This window comes from Microcaecilia unicolor, chromosome 10 (assembly GCF_901765095.1).
Source record: "Microcaecilia unicolor chromosome 10, aMicUni1.1, whole genome shotgun sequence".
NCBI lineage: Eukaryota > Metazoa > Chordata > Amphibia > Gymnophiona > Siphonopidae > Microcaecilia > Microcaecilia unicolor.
The window spans coordinates 196134446-196149177 of record NC_044040.1 but is presented as its reverse complement, the minus strand read 5'-3'; the positions used below and the strand labels follow the sequence as shown (position 1 = coordinate 196149177).

At 41.0% G+C, this 14732-nt stretch overlaps 1 protein-coding gene across 2 annotated transcripts in view; it reads right to left on the bottom strand.

The window, feature by feature from the left end:
• Positions 1 to 14732, bottom strand: part of SEC62 (SEC62 homolog, preprotein translocation factor) — a 57001-nt gene that overhangs the window by 27744 nt on the left and 14525 nt on the right. The window contains exons 1-3 of one of the 2 annotated variants that reach the window (XM_030215742.1): positions 14319 to 14368; positions 9190 to 9298; positions 3737 to 3842 (exon numbers count right to left, since the gene is read on the bottom strand). In XM_030215742.1, coding sequence (XP_030071602.1) covers positions 3737 to 3842; positions 9190 to 9220 — 137 coding nt within the window. In that variant the 5' untranslated portion in view covers positions 9221 to 9298; positions 14319 to 14368. Of the gene's footprint in view, positions 1 to 3736; positions 3843 to 9189; positions 9299 to 14318; positions 14369 to 14732 lie in introns of those variants that run through there. The other variant, XM_030215741.1, reaches the window with a different exon arrangement.

Here is a 14732-nt window from a genome sequence, read left to right as displayed (position 1 = left end):
ATTTTCCCGAATTATAAAATACATGCATATACACATATGCAAACCCCTCTTTCACGCCCAAGCAAACTTACAGGCACAGGGCATTCCCTGCACAGATATGTGCATTATCAAATGCATAATTTTATAAACACCTATTTCTGTGCATAGTGGCTCAAAAGGAGCTTCCATCAGCTGGGTGATTATTATATTGGTGTTATTATCATCACTATTATCATGATTGTTATTTTTATGTTTTTATATGCAAATTGAAGGATTTCTTGTTTTTAACCTTGTTATGCATGTATTTATTTTGTATGTAGGATCTAACCCCTGAGACAGATGATAGATTCGTTGAAACATGGTCCTGTATCGGGTCTCATACATATCTGGTGCCAAATAAAGTTACTTCAACCTACCATCAGCTGACAAGATTCCTTGGTCCACCCCTACGCCTTTGTTTTGGCTACTAGTCTGCCGTGGGCCTGAAGCCTGGAACAGAACTGAGGGACCTTGAGGTTGATGAGTGTCAAAAAGATCCACCAAGGGGGTGCCCCATTCTCAAAGATCTTACGGGCCATGCCTATATTGAGAAACCACTCGTGCAGTTGCATTATCCTGCTCAGCCTGTCGGTCAGGGTATTGTTTGCGCCCACCAGATAAGTGGTTCGAAGGAACATGCCATGTTGGCGAGCCCAATGCTCTTTTGGGAGCGGATTCCACCTCCATGAAATTGTGAGGCAACGGAGGCCTACCAAAACCAGATGTATTGTGGATCCGATATTGGGCATTAATCTTCTTGGTCATAACAGGGACCAAGAGAGAGAGGACTCCCTGTTCCTGATGAGGACTTCCTCGAGTACCTCGTGGAGAGGTGCAGTTACAGCCTCCTAAGGAGATGTATAGTTCAGGACCTCGAGCTTCTTGGCCCAGGGCTCATCCTCCACTTCCAAAGGAAAAGGAATGGCCTCAGCCAACGAACAACGGCAATGAAAGGCTCTCTGGCAGAGACCATATCCTTTCAGGTGGAGGGTAGGGTTCAGAAGGAATCCCATAAGACTCATCTGAAGAAAAGTATCTGGGATCCTCCTCTGAATCCCATGAGCGCTCCTCCCCAGTGTAGGACATTATCTCCCTATGGGAGACTCTGGCAAAGCTTCCTCCACTGACATCAAAGGGGTGCTGGCTTGGGTAGCAGTCAACACCTGGGCTGCAAGTGGTGTCGGAGAATGCACTGCAGGCAAGCAGGGCTGCAACAGGAGGTAGGGTAGGCGCAAGCACTCCTAGTACCGATGCATACCACTGCACAAAGCCATCCAGCAGCTCAGGGAGCAAGGCCCAGATAAGGGCCGACACCGGGAAAAGCTGGGGTGCCAGCTGAGGCATAGGTTGCAGAACTGCAGGTCAACACGGGAGCAGATCTCGGCTGCTTGAAGACAGGAGTATCAGCACCTCCCATATAGAGGGGGAGTGATCCTCTCGGTGCTTACGCTTCTCGGGTGCCGAATCCTTTGACGCCCTGGAGCTCCCAGCACCATGCGACGAGGGTGACCGATGACGATGCTTCTTGACCTTTGTCTGAAGTGTGTCACAAAGGCTCCTCAGTGCTGACAAGGATGACATCGAATCCTCATGTTGCCTCAGGGTCGGGTTCAGATGATGAATAGTCCCGGGGAGCATGCACAGGATGCCTCACTGATCCCAGTGTCTAAGGGTCTAGAAGCAGTCATGCTTACTGATCCTCCTGATACCGGTGCGATATTCAATGTCGATGCTGAGGAATCGGACTTGGATCCAAAAATCCTCTCTCATTGAGCCTCTCGGAAAACATGGGTCCTCTTCTTTATACAAAGACAGAACACAGTTAGCAGGGCTATGGTCAGGCCCAAGACACTGCAGACACCAGGAATAGGTGTCCTTTCCCGAGATAGTCCAATTGCACCGGGTACAGCGTTTGAAGCCACTGGGAATCTTCACGGCAATGGCCGGAACAACTTCCATCGGCTAAACGACTCAATGGTGCCTGAAAAGGGGCAAGACACGGAAAAAAAGAAAGGGAAAGACCTGACCAAAATCAGGGCCTAAAAACAGCCCAATGATGACGGAAAAGTAAGAAAAATTAAACCCGAGAAAAATAAAAGGACAGGTTTGAAAGCGGCCCAAGGAGCCACAAGGGAATACTAGAAAAATAACTGGAAGGCACTGAACAGCTCTCAAAAACTGGGCGAGTGAGGAGAGGACAAAAGAATGCACATCTCCTCACACGGAAAAACGGGAGAACTGAGGAGACCGCAATCGCACGACAGGAAGGAAGGCACTCGGGCATGTGCAGTGGAGCGCAGCTCGTGCCACATAAAGCTCTTTTTAGCTTTGGCAAAATGCCAGACTGGCAGCGTGGATCGGTGTCACCCACTTGTGAGAGGATAGAAGCTTGCTTGTCCCCTGAGAATATTTGCCTCAGGATCGGCTTCTCTGCTGAAAGGATAACTACTGTTCTGACAGGGAATAGACTTTTTGAGTCTACATTTCAAGGACCAGAGGTAGATTGGAATGATTTAACTGAACTGCATAAATATATAGTGCGAATGAATTTCACGAAGCAGCATCAGTACAGTATGGTAATGCACAGAGGATACCTAGAAGTCTCAGGTTATAGAACCTCGGTTTCTTGATAATGTGGATTATGTTACCAAATGGAATTATTTGATTTCCACTTGCGCTCTGGATCTAATACTATTGATGACTACTGATAAGCTTAACAAAGAAACTGAACAGCAGAAAATGGATTATAACGCCAAACTGGATGTGTTAAAACAATCAAGGTCCCTTAGCTCAATTTGAACAGCAGAATAAGGAACACCAATTATTAAAAGAGAAATAAAAGGGGGAAATAAGGGCTCAAAAAACTGCAAAATACAAATCAGATGAACTGGATTATACAAAAGTACATTTGTACCTGTGGATGGACTGTAATAGATGGTCCAGACGAAATTGTAAGTGGCATTTTTAAAACTCATCCAGTGATTCCTCTGACAGAGGTTCAGAGGGAGGAGTTAATTCTGGCTTACTCATAAGAGCGTAAGAGTAACCATACTGGGTCAGACCAACAGTCTATCTTGCCCAGTATCCTGTTTCCAACAGTGGCCAAGCCAGGTCACAAGTACCTGGCAGAAACCTAACCAGTCCCAGGGCAAGCAGTTAATTCCAAATGTCTGTCTCAATAGCAGACTATGGACCTTTCCTCCAGGAATTTGTCCAAACCTTTTTTAAACCCAGATATACTAACCACTGTTACTACATCCTCCAGCAAAGAGTTCCAGAGCTTAACTATTCGTTGAGTGAAAGAACATTTTCTCTTATTTGTTTTAAAAGTATTTCCATGTAACTTCGAGTGTCCCCTAGTCTTTGTACTTTTGGAACGAGGAAAAAAAAATCTATTTACTTCTACTTGTTCTACACCACTCAGGATTTTGTAGTCCTCAATCATATCTCCCCTCATCTGTCTCTTTTCCAAGCTAAAGAGCCCTAACCTCTTTAGCCTTTTCTCATGAGAGGAGTTCCATTCCCTTTTATCATTTTGGTCGCTCTTCTTTGAACCTTTTCTAATGCTGCCATATCTTTTTTGAGAAATATGACCAGAACTGAGCTATAAGTAAAACCAGAACTTATATCATGTGAACTTATAAAACAGAAAAATGATACACATTGCAAACACTCTTCATTACCAGATAGGGAAAGAATGTAGGCTGCAAGAGAATACCTGTTGCAATAGTCAACTACAGACTCCCTGGTTGTAAATAATGCGTCTTCTCCTTTCTTCGCTTTTGCCCATCTTGAGTCCATTAGGCATTCCACAGCCTTTGAAGCTGAAAACGAAATTAACTAAAATTTAAAAACTTTATATTTTTGTTTTGTTTCCTATGTATGATGTCTATCCACAATCCTCATTCTTACTACATGAACACTAAATTCATCTACATGGCTTTATCACAATAAGCTATTTTAAAATACAGAAATATGGACGTATTCATTGGGTAAATGCACTAAAGCCATCACCTCTAAATCATGAATTTAATTTTTTTTTTTTGAACAATTTTTTATTGATGAGGTACATGAATTTAATTTTAATTATTGACTTAGAGAAAGATTTTCAAATGCTTGTGGTGCTTTATGGTATTATGAGGTGTATTTTCAAAGCATTTACAATTACAAAGTTCCATAGAGGGGCATTTTTGATATGATGTCTAAGTCTGACATTTTGCACAAAAGGTTCAAAATCCGAAGAGGAAAGAAAGTTTTCTTCAAAAAAAGGAAAACATCACTTTTTTTTTTTTTTTTTAATACCATTTTGAACAAGATTTTGTGCTTTGTACTTTTTTTTTCTGGACCATTAAAAAAAAAAAAAAAAAAAAAAAAGTCCAAATGAAAGTAGAAAACCAAGTCACTGGGATGTAGGAGGGGCCAGCACTTCTAGTAGACTGGCCCCCCAGACAGCCTAGGAGAGCAATGAGGCACCCTAGGACTTCAAATAAATGCTCCCAGACACACATTATTATTAGCATTTGTATAGCACTACCAGACGCATGCGGTGCTGAACACCTGACACAGAGAGACAGTCCCTGCTCAATAGAGCTTACAATCTAAAATAACACAGAGACAAGACAATTAAGGGCGAGGGAAGTAATGGGTGAGAAGGAACAAGGGGGGGGGGGTGCAAATGAGTAGTGGCTAGGAGCCAAAAGCAGCAGTGAAAAGGTGGGTTTTCAGCATAGATTTAAAGACAGGTAGAGATGGAGCTAGACATACAGGCACAGGAAGCTTATTCCAGGCATAAGGTGCCGCGAGAGAAAAGGAATGAAGCCTGGAGTTAGCAGTGGAGGAGAAGGGGGATGACAAGAGAGATTTGTCCAGTGAGCGGAGGTCATGGGGAGGAATGTAGGGAGAGATGAGAGTGGAGAGGTAATGTGGGGCTGCAGAATGGATGCATTTAAAAGTCAGTAAGAGACGTTTGAACTGTATACGGAAGCGGACAGGGAGCCAGTGAAGTGACTTGAGGAGTGGGCTAGTGTGGGTATAACGTTTTTGGCAGAAAATAAGCCATGCTGCAGAATTTTGGACAGACTAGAGAGGAGAGAGATGACTAAGTGGAAGACCAGTGAGAAGTAAATTGCAATAATCCAAGCGAGAGGTGACAAGGGTGTGGATAAGGGTTTTAGCAGCGTATTCAGAAAGGAAGGGGCGAATTTTGCTAATGTTGTAGATAAAGAAATGACAGGTTTTGGCGATCTGTTGAATATGTGCAGAGAAGGAGAGAGAGGAATCAAAGATGACACCAAGATTACGAGCCGAGGAGACAGGGAGGATGTGAGAGCCATTAACAGAGATAGAGAATGGGGGAAGAGGGGAGGTGGGTTTAGGGGGAAAAATGAGAAGTTCAATTTTAGTCATGTTTAGCTTCAGATGGCATAGAGACATCCAAGCAGCAATGTCAGACAAGCAGGATGAAATTTTGTCCTGGATTGAGATTTCAGGGGTGGAGATATAGATCTGAGAATCGTCTGCGTAAAGATGGTATTGAAAGCTGTGGGATGAAATCAGGGTACCAAGGGAAGAGGTATAGATGGAGAAGAGGAGGGGTCCAAGGACAGAACCCTGAGGCACACCAACTGAAAGCAGGATGGAAGTTGAAGAGGAACTGCCAGAGTGAACACTGAAGTGTGAAGTGAGAGGTAGCAGGAGAACGAGGATAGCGTATCTAGGAGTATGGTGTGGTCAACACACATCTCATTACTGCTCCCTTATCTTGTCTGAACCCCCCCCCCCAAAACCCACTACCCCCAACTGTACACCACTACAATAGCTCTTATGGGTGAAGGGGGCATCTATATGTGGGTACAGTGGGTTTCTGGTGAGTTCTGCTCACATTTTCCACCACAGGTAGGAGGAGGTATGGTCCTGGGTCCACCTGTCTGCAGTGCACTGCACCCACCACTAGACTACAACAGGGACCTGTATGCTGCTGTAAAGCATACTGCACAATTTGGAGAGAGATAATGTGGATATAGGGTGTCTCCAAGACACTATGTGGGTCTTTTACTAAGCTGCAATAGTGTTTTTAGCGCACACTAAATGCTAGAGATGCCCACAGGAATATATGGGCGTCTCTAGCATTCAGCACACGCTTATTTTTAGCACACGCCAAAAACACTACTGTGGCTTAGTAAAAGGCCCTATAAGTTTTCAGATCTGGAGGTTTTATATGCCATATCCCCCACATTAGCCCGAGTAGAACGCGGGTTCAATGTGACTTATATAACAATTACAAAAGCATGAATATGTTCAAAATATATTAACAGAAAGTAAAATACATCATATGTTAGACCAGTAAAACCTGAGTTAGGAACAGATGTAATTAAATACTTAGTGATTTAAGCTAGATAGTTGAAATATGGAGGAAAAAGGTAAAGGGCTAGGATTAGATGGGATAGACAGGAGTAACGGGATGTGGGATGAGGTAAACATTAATGCCTGAGTTTGAGAAGAGTGTTTATTTCCTCAAAGGCTATACTGAAGTGAGTTTAACAGACTTCGGAATAACAAATAATCATTTGTGCATTTGATGGTTTTAAGTAAAAAGTTCCAAATTTTAGTGCCTTGATATTAAAAGTTAGCAGTATGGATTGTTTTGTAGGTTACTTTCTTACAATTCAGGAAATGTAGGATAAGATATTCTCTAGATAATTTAGAGGCATTACGTGAGGGTAATTCAATGAGGTTGTTCATGTATATTGGGGCTGAACCATTCAAACTTTTGTGAATGAAGGTACATAGCTTGAATGATATTCTATTTTTTATTGGCAACCAATGCAAATCATACAGAAAGGGAGGGGTTGCTTTGGCGAAGCATGGTAGTCTGAATATGAGATGTGCGGCAGTGTTTTGAGCGGTTTGTAGTTTCTTGAGGAGATCCCCTTTAAGTTCTGCATAAATATGAGTTGCAGCAATCAAATTCTGTTAGGACTAAGGATTGAACTAGGGTACGGAAAACTGATTTTGCGAAGAATGGTCTTAGTCTCCTCAATTTCCATAATGAATTGACACTTGAGAACACTTTGGAAATTTGGTTTTATACATAGTGAGGAATTGGTCAATTGTGACTCCTAAAATTTTCATAGCCGAGACAAGGGGATATGCGATGTTCTCAATGGTAAATGATTTAAGATTTAACACCCGATGAGGATTAGTAACTACTAAGAATGTAGTTTTATCAACGTCAAGTTTTAATTTGAAATTGGACGCCCAAGATTCCATTAGAGAGATAACTGATATGAGTAATTTAATTTATTTCTTTAGTGAATGGAAAATAGATGGTAACATCTGCATAAATGAATATGTGGACAAGGATTGGGTAGGTCAGTTTATAGTGGCAAAGACAAGACTCCAAGGGCAAGTGTTGTTTATCAGTGTGGTGCAACCCTCAATGCGCATAACACAAGGTTTGTGAGAACGCTGCAGATGCACTGTGCATAGTATTTGGCTCAATCAATGATTTTGCCTTGGGAAACGGACTCTGAGATGGACAAACCCCACAGAAATATGCAAAGGATTGGATCTTATGGATCCCTGTCACAAGCTGCATCTTGAGGAAGCAGATGATATGTGTCATGGGTCCATGGGACATTTTAAAGAATTTATTATATTCTGATATCAAGAGAGGTTTTGCAAAGATCAACATATGGACGAATCATTTCAGGATTACCTCTTTAAAAAGCTGGGGAAATATTTGATCATAAACAGCATGTAGAACAACCTGTGCTGTTTTGAGAAGCCATAAAGGCACTGTTTAAGAGCAGACAATCATTACTTACATCTGTAAGAAAAAGAAAAGAATTTTGTGGGCAGAGAAACAATTACCCAGGGGAAAAGAGGGAGTTCCAGCAACATTTACGAGAGCTAATGGAGAAGTTTTTAGTGGCCCAAAACAAACAAGTTACTATATGAAAACAACTAAGAAACCGATGAACTACCACAGGCTTTATATGTATAAATATGGGCATAAGCCAGGGAGAATATTAGTTAATTTGACTAAGGTATTGACAGGCCCAAGATTTGCCTCTTCACTGTGTAAACAGGATGAAATTTTCATCAGTAAGGCCAGAGATATATAATAGATGTTGCTTCCAGCATCTATGCTGAGGCAGTGGTGAGTGCCCAAAATATAGCTCTCTCTGAAATCTTTAGCTACTTTCTCTTCAGCCTGGTAACTTAGATATTTTTAATGTCCTAAAACAACTTAAGTAAAATAAGACCCTGGAGCCAGATGGCCTCAGTGGGAACTTTCACATAACTTTACATCTACAGGCTGTAGAGCATTTAACTGAGTTTTAAGAAGACATAACAGATCTGAGATGTTTCCCTGAAAGGATGAATAGAGAGCCAATTTGTGTGATCTCCAAACTGGATAAAACCTCAGAAAACTCGGACACATATTGCATTATCTCCCTGCTTAATGTGGATGCTAAGGCTCTGGCAAAACTCATAGCAGGTAAATTGGCCACATATATTCCTAATCTAGTGGGCAAAGACCATGTGGGATTTTTGCAGGGCAGGACCGCAATCTTGGATGTGTGTAAACTGCTTATTGCTTAAACAGCGCTGTAGGTAATCTGAAAAACCACAGTAGTACACCATACCATCTCTATATTGAATTGTATACTCTTGACTTAATGTAAGCCGCATTGCACCTGCTTATGTGGGAAAATGTGGGGTAAAAATGCACCAAATAAATAATGTGCTAGCTTTCCTTATTCTAGACATTTATGGATTTCCGATCAAAATATTTAAATTTTGATACTGGTTTTATAGAAATATATGTATTTATATAAAAGTATCATAACAGTATTTCACTTTGAGCAATTTCTCCCTCTGATCTTTCACTATCGTGGCACTGTTATATACACATGGGTTTGAATTTTAGATTTAATCTTTCTTTTTTTTTCAATCTGGTACAGTAGGTATTTCTCTGCCCCCAGAGGGCTTACAATCTAAATTTGTACCTGAGGCAATGGAGAGCTAAGTGACTTGCCCAAGGTCACAAGGAGCATCAGTGGATGGGATTTGAACCCTGGTTTCCCGCCTTTACACACTAGGCTACTCTTCCACTCCGACTGCATCTTTACCACATAAACACTAATTTGTTGTTGTAAATCCTACCAATAAAGTAATCAACTCTGTGGCCCATCATGTTGGTGGATTTTGTTGGACAGTTGAAACGCAGGTATTTAGCTACAGCCTTCTCATCTTTGGTCGGCTCACCAACCTCCTGGAAAAACAGGAAGAAAAAAAGACAACAAAATAAAAAGTAAACACAGATTTGCATATATTGTAATACATATTTATATTACAGATTCAATGACTTTCTAAAAATTTGACAAACCTACACTGCTTGGAAGCAGATTTATATTCTGTACTAAAGGATATCTCAGCATATCACAATATGACAAGAAAGAAAATAAAGGGCCTTTGCACTGGCAGTGTTTATAATCTTTCTATCTTGCACTTCTGGTACTATTCTCTGCAGTTTACAATAAAATAACAGATATAAACAGAAGATCATAAATACATCGTATTTCCCATTCTTACTGATTTACAGGATGTCTGTATTACAATATCTCATTGCCTTTCTCTTATTTCAAAATGGATGACTTCCCATTATTTGAAATTAAATAAAGATAAAACTAAGTTTTTGCTAATTAAAACTAAAGCAAGTCAGGAATTTAAATCTAATTTGGTCATTGATGGGGAAAGTTTTACACTCAAGCTATAAAGACAGCAGTCTGACCTTGGAATCTCAGATAAATTCTATTGTCAAGAATTCTTTTAAGGGCTATTCGTAAATTTTTATCAGTTGAGACTTGTAATTCAGTCACTAATTTTTAGTAGACTGGACTACTGTAATATTATTTATTTTGGTTTGCCAAAATACTTATTGAAAAAATTACAAACAATTCAGAATGTAGCAGTTCATTTGATTTACTCTCTTAGAAAATCAAACAGAATCACAATTTATTATGGCAAATTGCATTGGTGAGGCCCGAATATCCTTTAAATTAGGATGCAAATTATGGAAAATAGCTCAAGGACCAGTTCCACAATATTTGATTTCTTTTGTATATTATGCATTAAGAAGAAAATTATATAATACTCAAAAAATTCTTCTGTTTGATTTTCCAAATCCTAAAGACATCTCTGGAAAGAAACATTTTATAAGCTTGTTTCAGGCTGCTAACTTCTGGAAATTCTTGCCTACAAAATTACGGATTTTACTACCTTATGACACATTTAAGAAGGGCCTAAGCATGTTACTGTTTTCCCAATATATGGAAAGGAAATAGTGTGTGTTAATTCTGTTATATTCTTTTGAAAATGTTACATCCTAGACACCTTGTGATCTAGTGTCTTTCTGTAATCTGCTTTGAACTATACAAATGGAATTAGTGAAATATAAGAAAAATAACTAACTGTAAGAATAAAAGAATTAAGGCATCAAGAGCCGGGTCCTTGGGCCCACAATAATGGAAAACATTAGAGCTACCATCTGTACTATTTGCTGACCAGTCTGAGTTCCCTACTGCAGCGTTGCTCGATTGTGAAGTGATACCCAATTGCCAGCCTCTGTTTACATCCCTGACCTACTACAGATAAATTGTTCGTGTTATCATCTGTAAGGTTGAACTGCTTTCTTCTTATGCTTGGGGTGTCAAGTGTCCTATAAGCTTTGGACTAGGGCTAGTTTGCATTATCTTTTCCTTCACAGATACAACAAATCATTGTTCTACCATCATTGTGGGTAATTCTACATAACTATATTTGCTGCCATTATCTTTAATAATTTTCTATTTTTCTAATACCTAAGTCTGGTGTCCTTTCCTCTCAGGGTTTATAAATTGGACTGTTCTGAATTTGGATTGCATGAGTTGGAAGTTTGTGATCTAATTACCATTATTTGTCATATTTGAACTTCCCTCTCTTTGTCGGTCCTTTAACAAGGCACGGTGATTCTGTTTAGTCCGCATACCATATTGTTTTGTCGGTCCTTTAACAAGGCATGGTGATTGTGTTTAGTCCGCACACCAAATTGTCTTGGCAGACTGACCAGCTGTCATGGTTGTGTCCAGGTTCCTGACTTGCAGTCACCTCGGGCCCCGGGAGTTAGATCCGGGGAATGCTGCGAATTGATGGTTTACCGGGTCCCATGTTCCAGAAGATATGCTGGTCCGGTCTGGATCTTCCAGGCCTCCAGATTGTTTTGGGAGTTTTTTGGAACTAAGCAGTATCCGTACCTGGTGAACTCACTTGTGGGCTGCCTTTATTAACCACATGGAAAGGTTCCTAGTTGCCTTGCAACAGAGGTGCTCAGAGGAGTTTCCTTTGGTGGAGGTCGCTTGCACTGCTGCTGAGTTTTTCCTGTTTTAGGTTTTGACCCTGCTTGTTTGCTGACTTAATCTACTGACTGCTGCCTGCCCAGACCCAGCTTGTCTTCTGACTTACTCTTCTGACTGCTGCCTGCCCAGACCCAGCTTGTCTTCTGACTTACTCTTCTGACTGCTGCCTGCCCAGACCCAGCTTGTCTTCTGACTTACTCTTCTGACTGCTGCCTGCCCAGACCCGGCTTGTCTCCTGGCTTACTCTGCTGCCGGCTGCCTGCCCTGCTCCAGCCGGGTTCCTGGTTCCTTTAGCCTGCTGGTCCCTGCAGCTCTGCTTTCCTGTCCTGTCCGGTAAGTCCTGCCGACCACCCGCACTCTGGGGCTCAACCCCTGAGGAACAGTGGTTAAGTGCAGGTGAAGTTTGGGCTATTTCCGGTCCAGTTGGCGTCAGCCTGAGCTGCCTCGGCAGCAGCCTTTGCAAATGCTAAGTAGTAGTAGAGTTCTGGCCAAGGGTACCGGGAAGTCTGTTCTGCCTGTCCTGTGTTTGGGTGATTCTCCTGCCGCTGCCGCTCCTCGGCAGTGGCCCAAGGGCTCACTAACCTAGAAGTTCCGTTAGAAGCGTGACACCAGCACAACCTAACTAAATGCAGTCTCATTGTTCACTGGTCCAACCAATAATTGGATGTAAATGTATAAATTGAACACCAGGTAGCTACTTTACAAATAGTATCCACTAAAGCAAACTTCAGAAGAGCTACAGTGGTTGCAGTAGCTATGATTTGATGAGTCACTGCTTTAGAGGTATGAGGAGCACCGATTTATTAATAAGAGATGTGTTGTCTCAACCTGATTATGTATGTTGGGTTCTTAGCCACTGTGATTTGCAAGGTAACAGTGGGTTATAAATATAACAGTAAATGACAGCACATAAAGGCCAATATGGTTCATCTAGTCTGCCCAGTAAGGTGGCTAGATTTATACCTGCTGCTCTGTGCAGGTTACACCCTTCTATGCTTTTGTTTAGGATTGTATCTGCTACGCCATGCAGGTTATACTCCTGTGATTTTTTTTTTTTTATGTGAAGTTAAGTTTTGCTTTGATTCCATCCTCTTGCTCCATAGACCTTCTGTGCTTATCCCACACCTTTTTGAATTCTGTCACTAGTTTTGTCCCCACTACCTGATGATGGATTCAGTTTTTAGGTTATAAACAAGGACCTGTTCACAGTCCAGAACATGGATTTTTAAGAGGTTTTCAGTAGAAAATATGTAGTAATATTTCCTCATTTGGAAAGATGTTACCAACTTTTGGCAATAACTTGGGATAAGTTTTGAGAACTATTTTATGATGATACAACCAAGTATAAAGACTCATGAGTAAATGAAGGCGAAATCTCATTTCTTCTAGCTGAAGTAATCACCACTACAAACAAGACTTGCCATGTGAGATATTTAAGCAAGATTATGCCCCTTATGAGGCTAAGGACCATCTTTAGATCCTATGATACAGGATGTTTCTGTAATGGTAGTCTGCACTGGGAAAACAAAAAACAGCTGCCCATCGATTCAAGTATGATGGCCAAAAGAGCACCAAGATACAATCTGATGGACAACATGTGAAATTCCAGGCAGAGTTTACAGTGAATAGAGTCATGACCACTCAAGTAGCACTATATGGGAAAACCACTTGCAGCTGAAGGCACAGATAACCTTAATAATGGCTTGTGTACTTTTCTTTTAGGAAGCTATCCAAACTTTTTTTTTAAACCCTGCTAAGCTAACTGCTTTTACCACATTCTCTGGCAACAAATTCCAGAGTTTAATTACCTGTTGAGTGAAGAAATATTTTCTCAGATTTGTTTTAAATTTACTACTTTGTACCTTCATTGGGTGCCCCCTAGTCCTAGTATTTATTGGAAAGAGTTAACAAGTGATTCATGTCTACCCGTTCCACTCCACTCAGTATTTTATAGACCTCTATCATATCTCCCCTCAGCCGTCTTTTCTCCAAGCTGAAGAGCCCTAGCCGCTTTAGCCTTTCTTCATAGGGAAGTCGTCCCATCCCCTTTATCATTTTTGTCGCCCTTCTCTGTACCTTTTTCTAATTCCACTAATTTTTGAAATGTGGTGACCAGAATTACACACAGTATTTGAGGTGCGTTCGCATCATGGAGCAATTCAAAGGCAGTATAGCATCCTCATTTTTGTTTTCCATTCCTTTCCTAATACATAACATTCTATTTGCTTTCTTAGCTACCGCCGCACACTGAGCAGAAGGGTTTCAACGTATAATCGATGAAACCTAGATCCCTTTCCTGGTCGGTGACTCCTAATGTGGAACCTTGTATCACGTAACTATAGTTCAGGTTCCTCTTTCCCACATGCATCACTTTGCACTTGCTCACATTAAACGTCATCTGCCATTTGGATGCCCAGTCTCAAAAGGTCCTCTTGTAATTTTCAACTTTGAATAACTTTGTGTCATCAGCAAGTTTAATTACCTCACTAGTTACTCCCATCTCTAGATCATTTATAAATATGTTAAGCAGCAGTCCTAGCACAGACCCCTGGGGAACCCCACTATCTACCCTTCTCTACTGGAAATACTGGCCATTTAACCCTACTCTGTTTTCTATATTTTAACCAGTTTTTAATCCACAATAGAACACTACCTCCTATCCCATGACTCTCCAACGTCCTCTGGAGTCTTTCTTGAGGTACTTTGTCAAATGTGTTTTGAAAATCCAGATACACAATATTAACCAGCTCACCATTAACCATGTTTGGTGAGGCATTATTTCCCTTTACTAAATCCATGTTGGCTTTGTCTCATTAATCCATGCTTTTGAATATGCTCTGTAATTTAGTTCTTTATAATAGTCCCTACCATTTTGTCCACCACCGATGTCAGGCTTACCAGTTATAATTTCCCCAATCACCTCTGGAACTTCATCAGCGTTACATTGGCCACCCTCAAATCTTCCAGTGTCATGCTTGATTTTAAAGATAAATGACATAATATTAACAATAATTCTGCAAGTTCATTTTTTAATTCTATCAGTACTCTGGGATGAATACCATCCGGTCCAGGCAATTTGCTACTCTTCAATTTGGCAAATTGCACCATTACATCTTCAAGGTTTATAGAGATTTCATTAAGTTTCTCTAACTCGTCAGCTTTGAATACCATTTCTGGCATCAGTATCTCTCCCAAATCTTCCTCAGTGAAGACCAAAGCAAAGAATTCACTTAATCTCTTCACTATGGCTTTATCTTCCCTGAGTTCCCCTTTTATCCCTTCGGACATCTATTGGTCCAACTTATTCTTTTG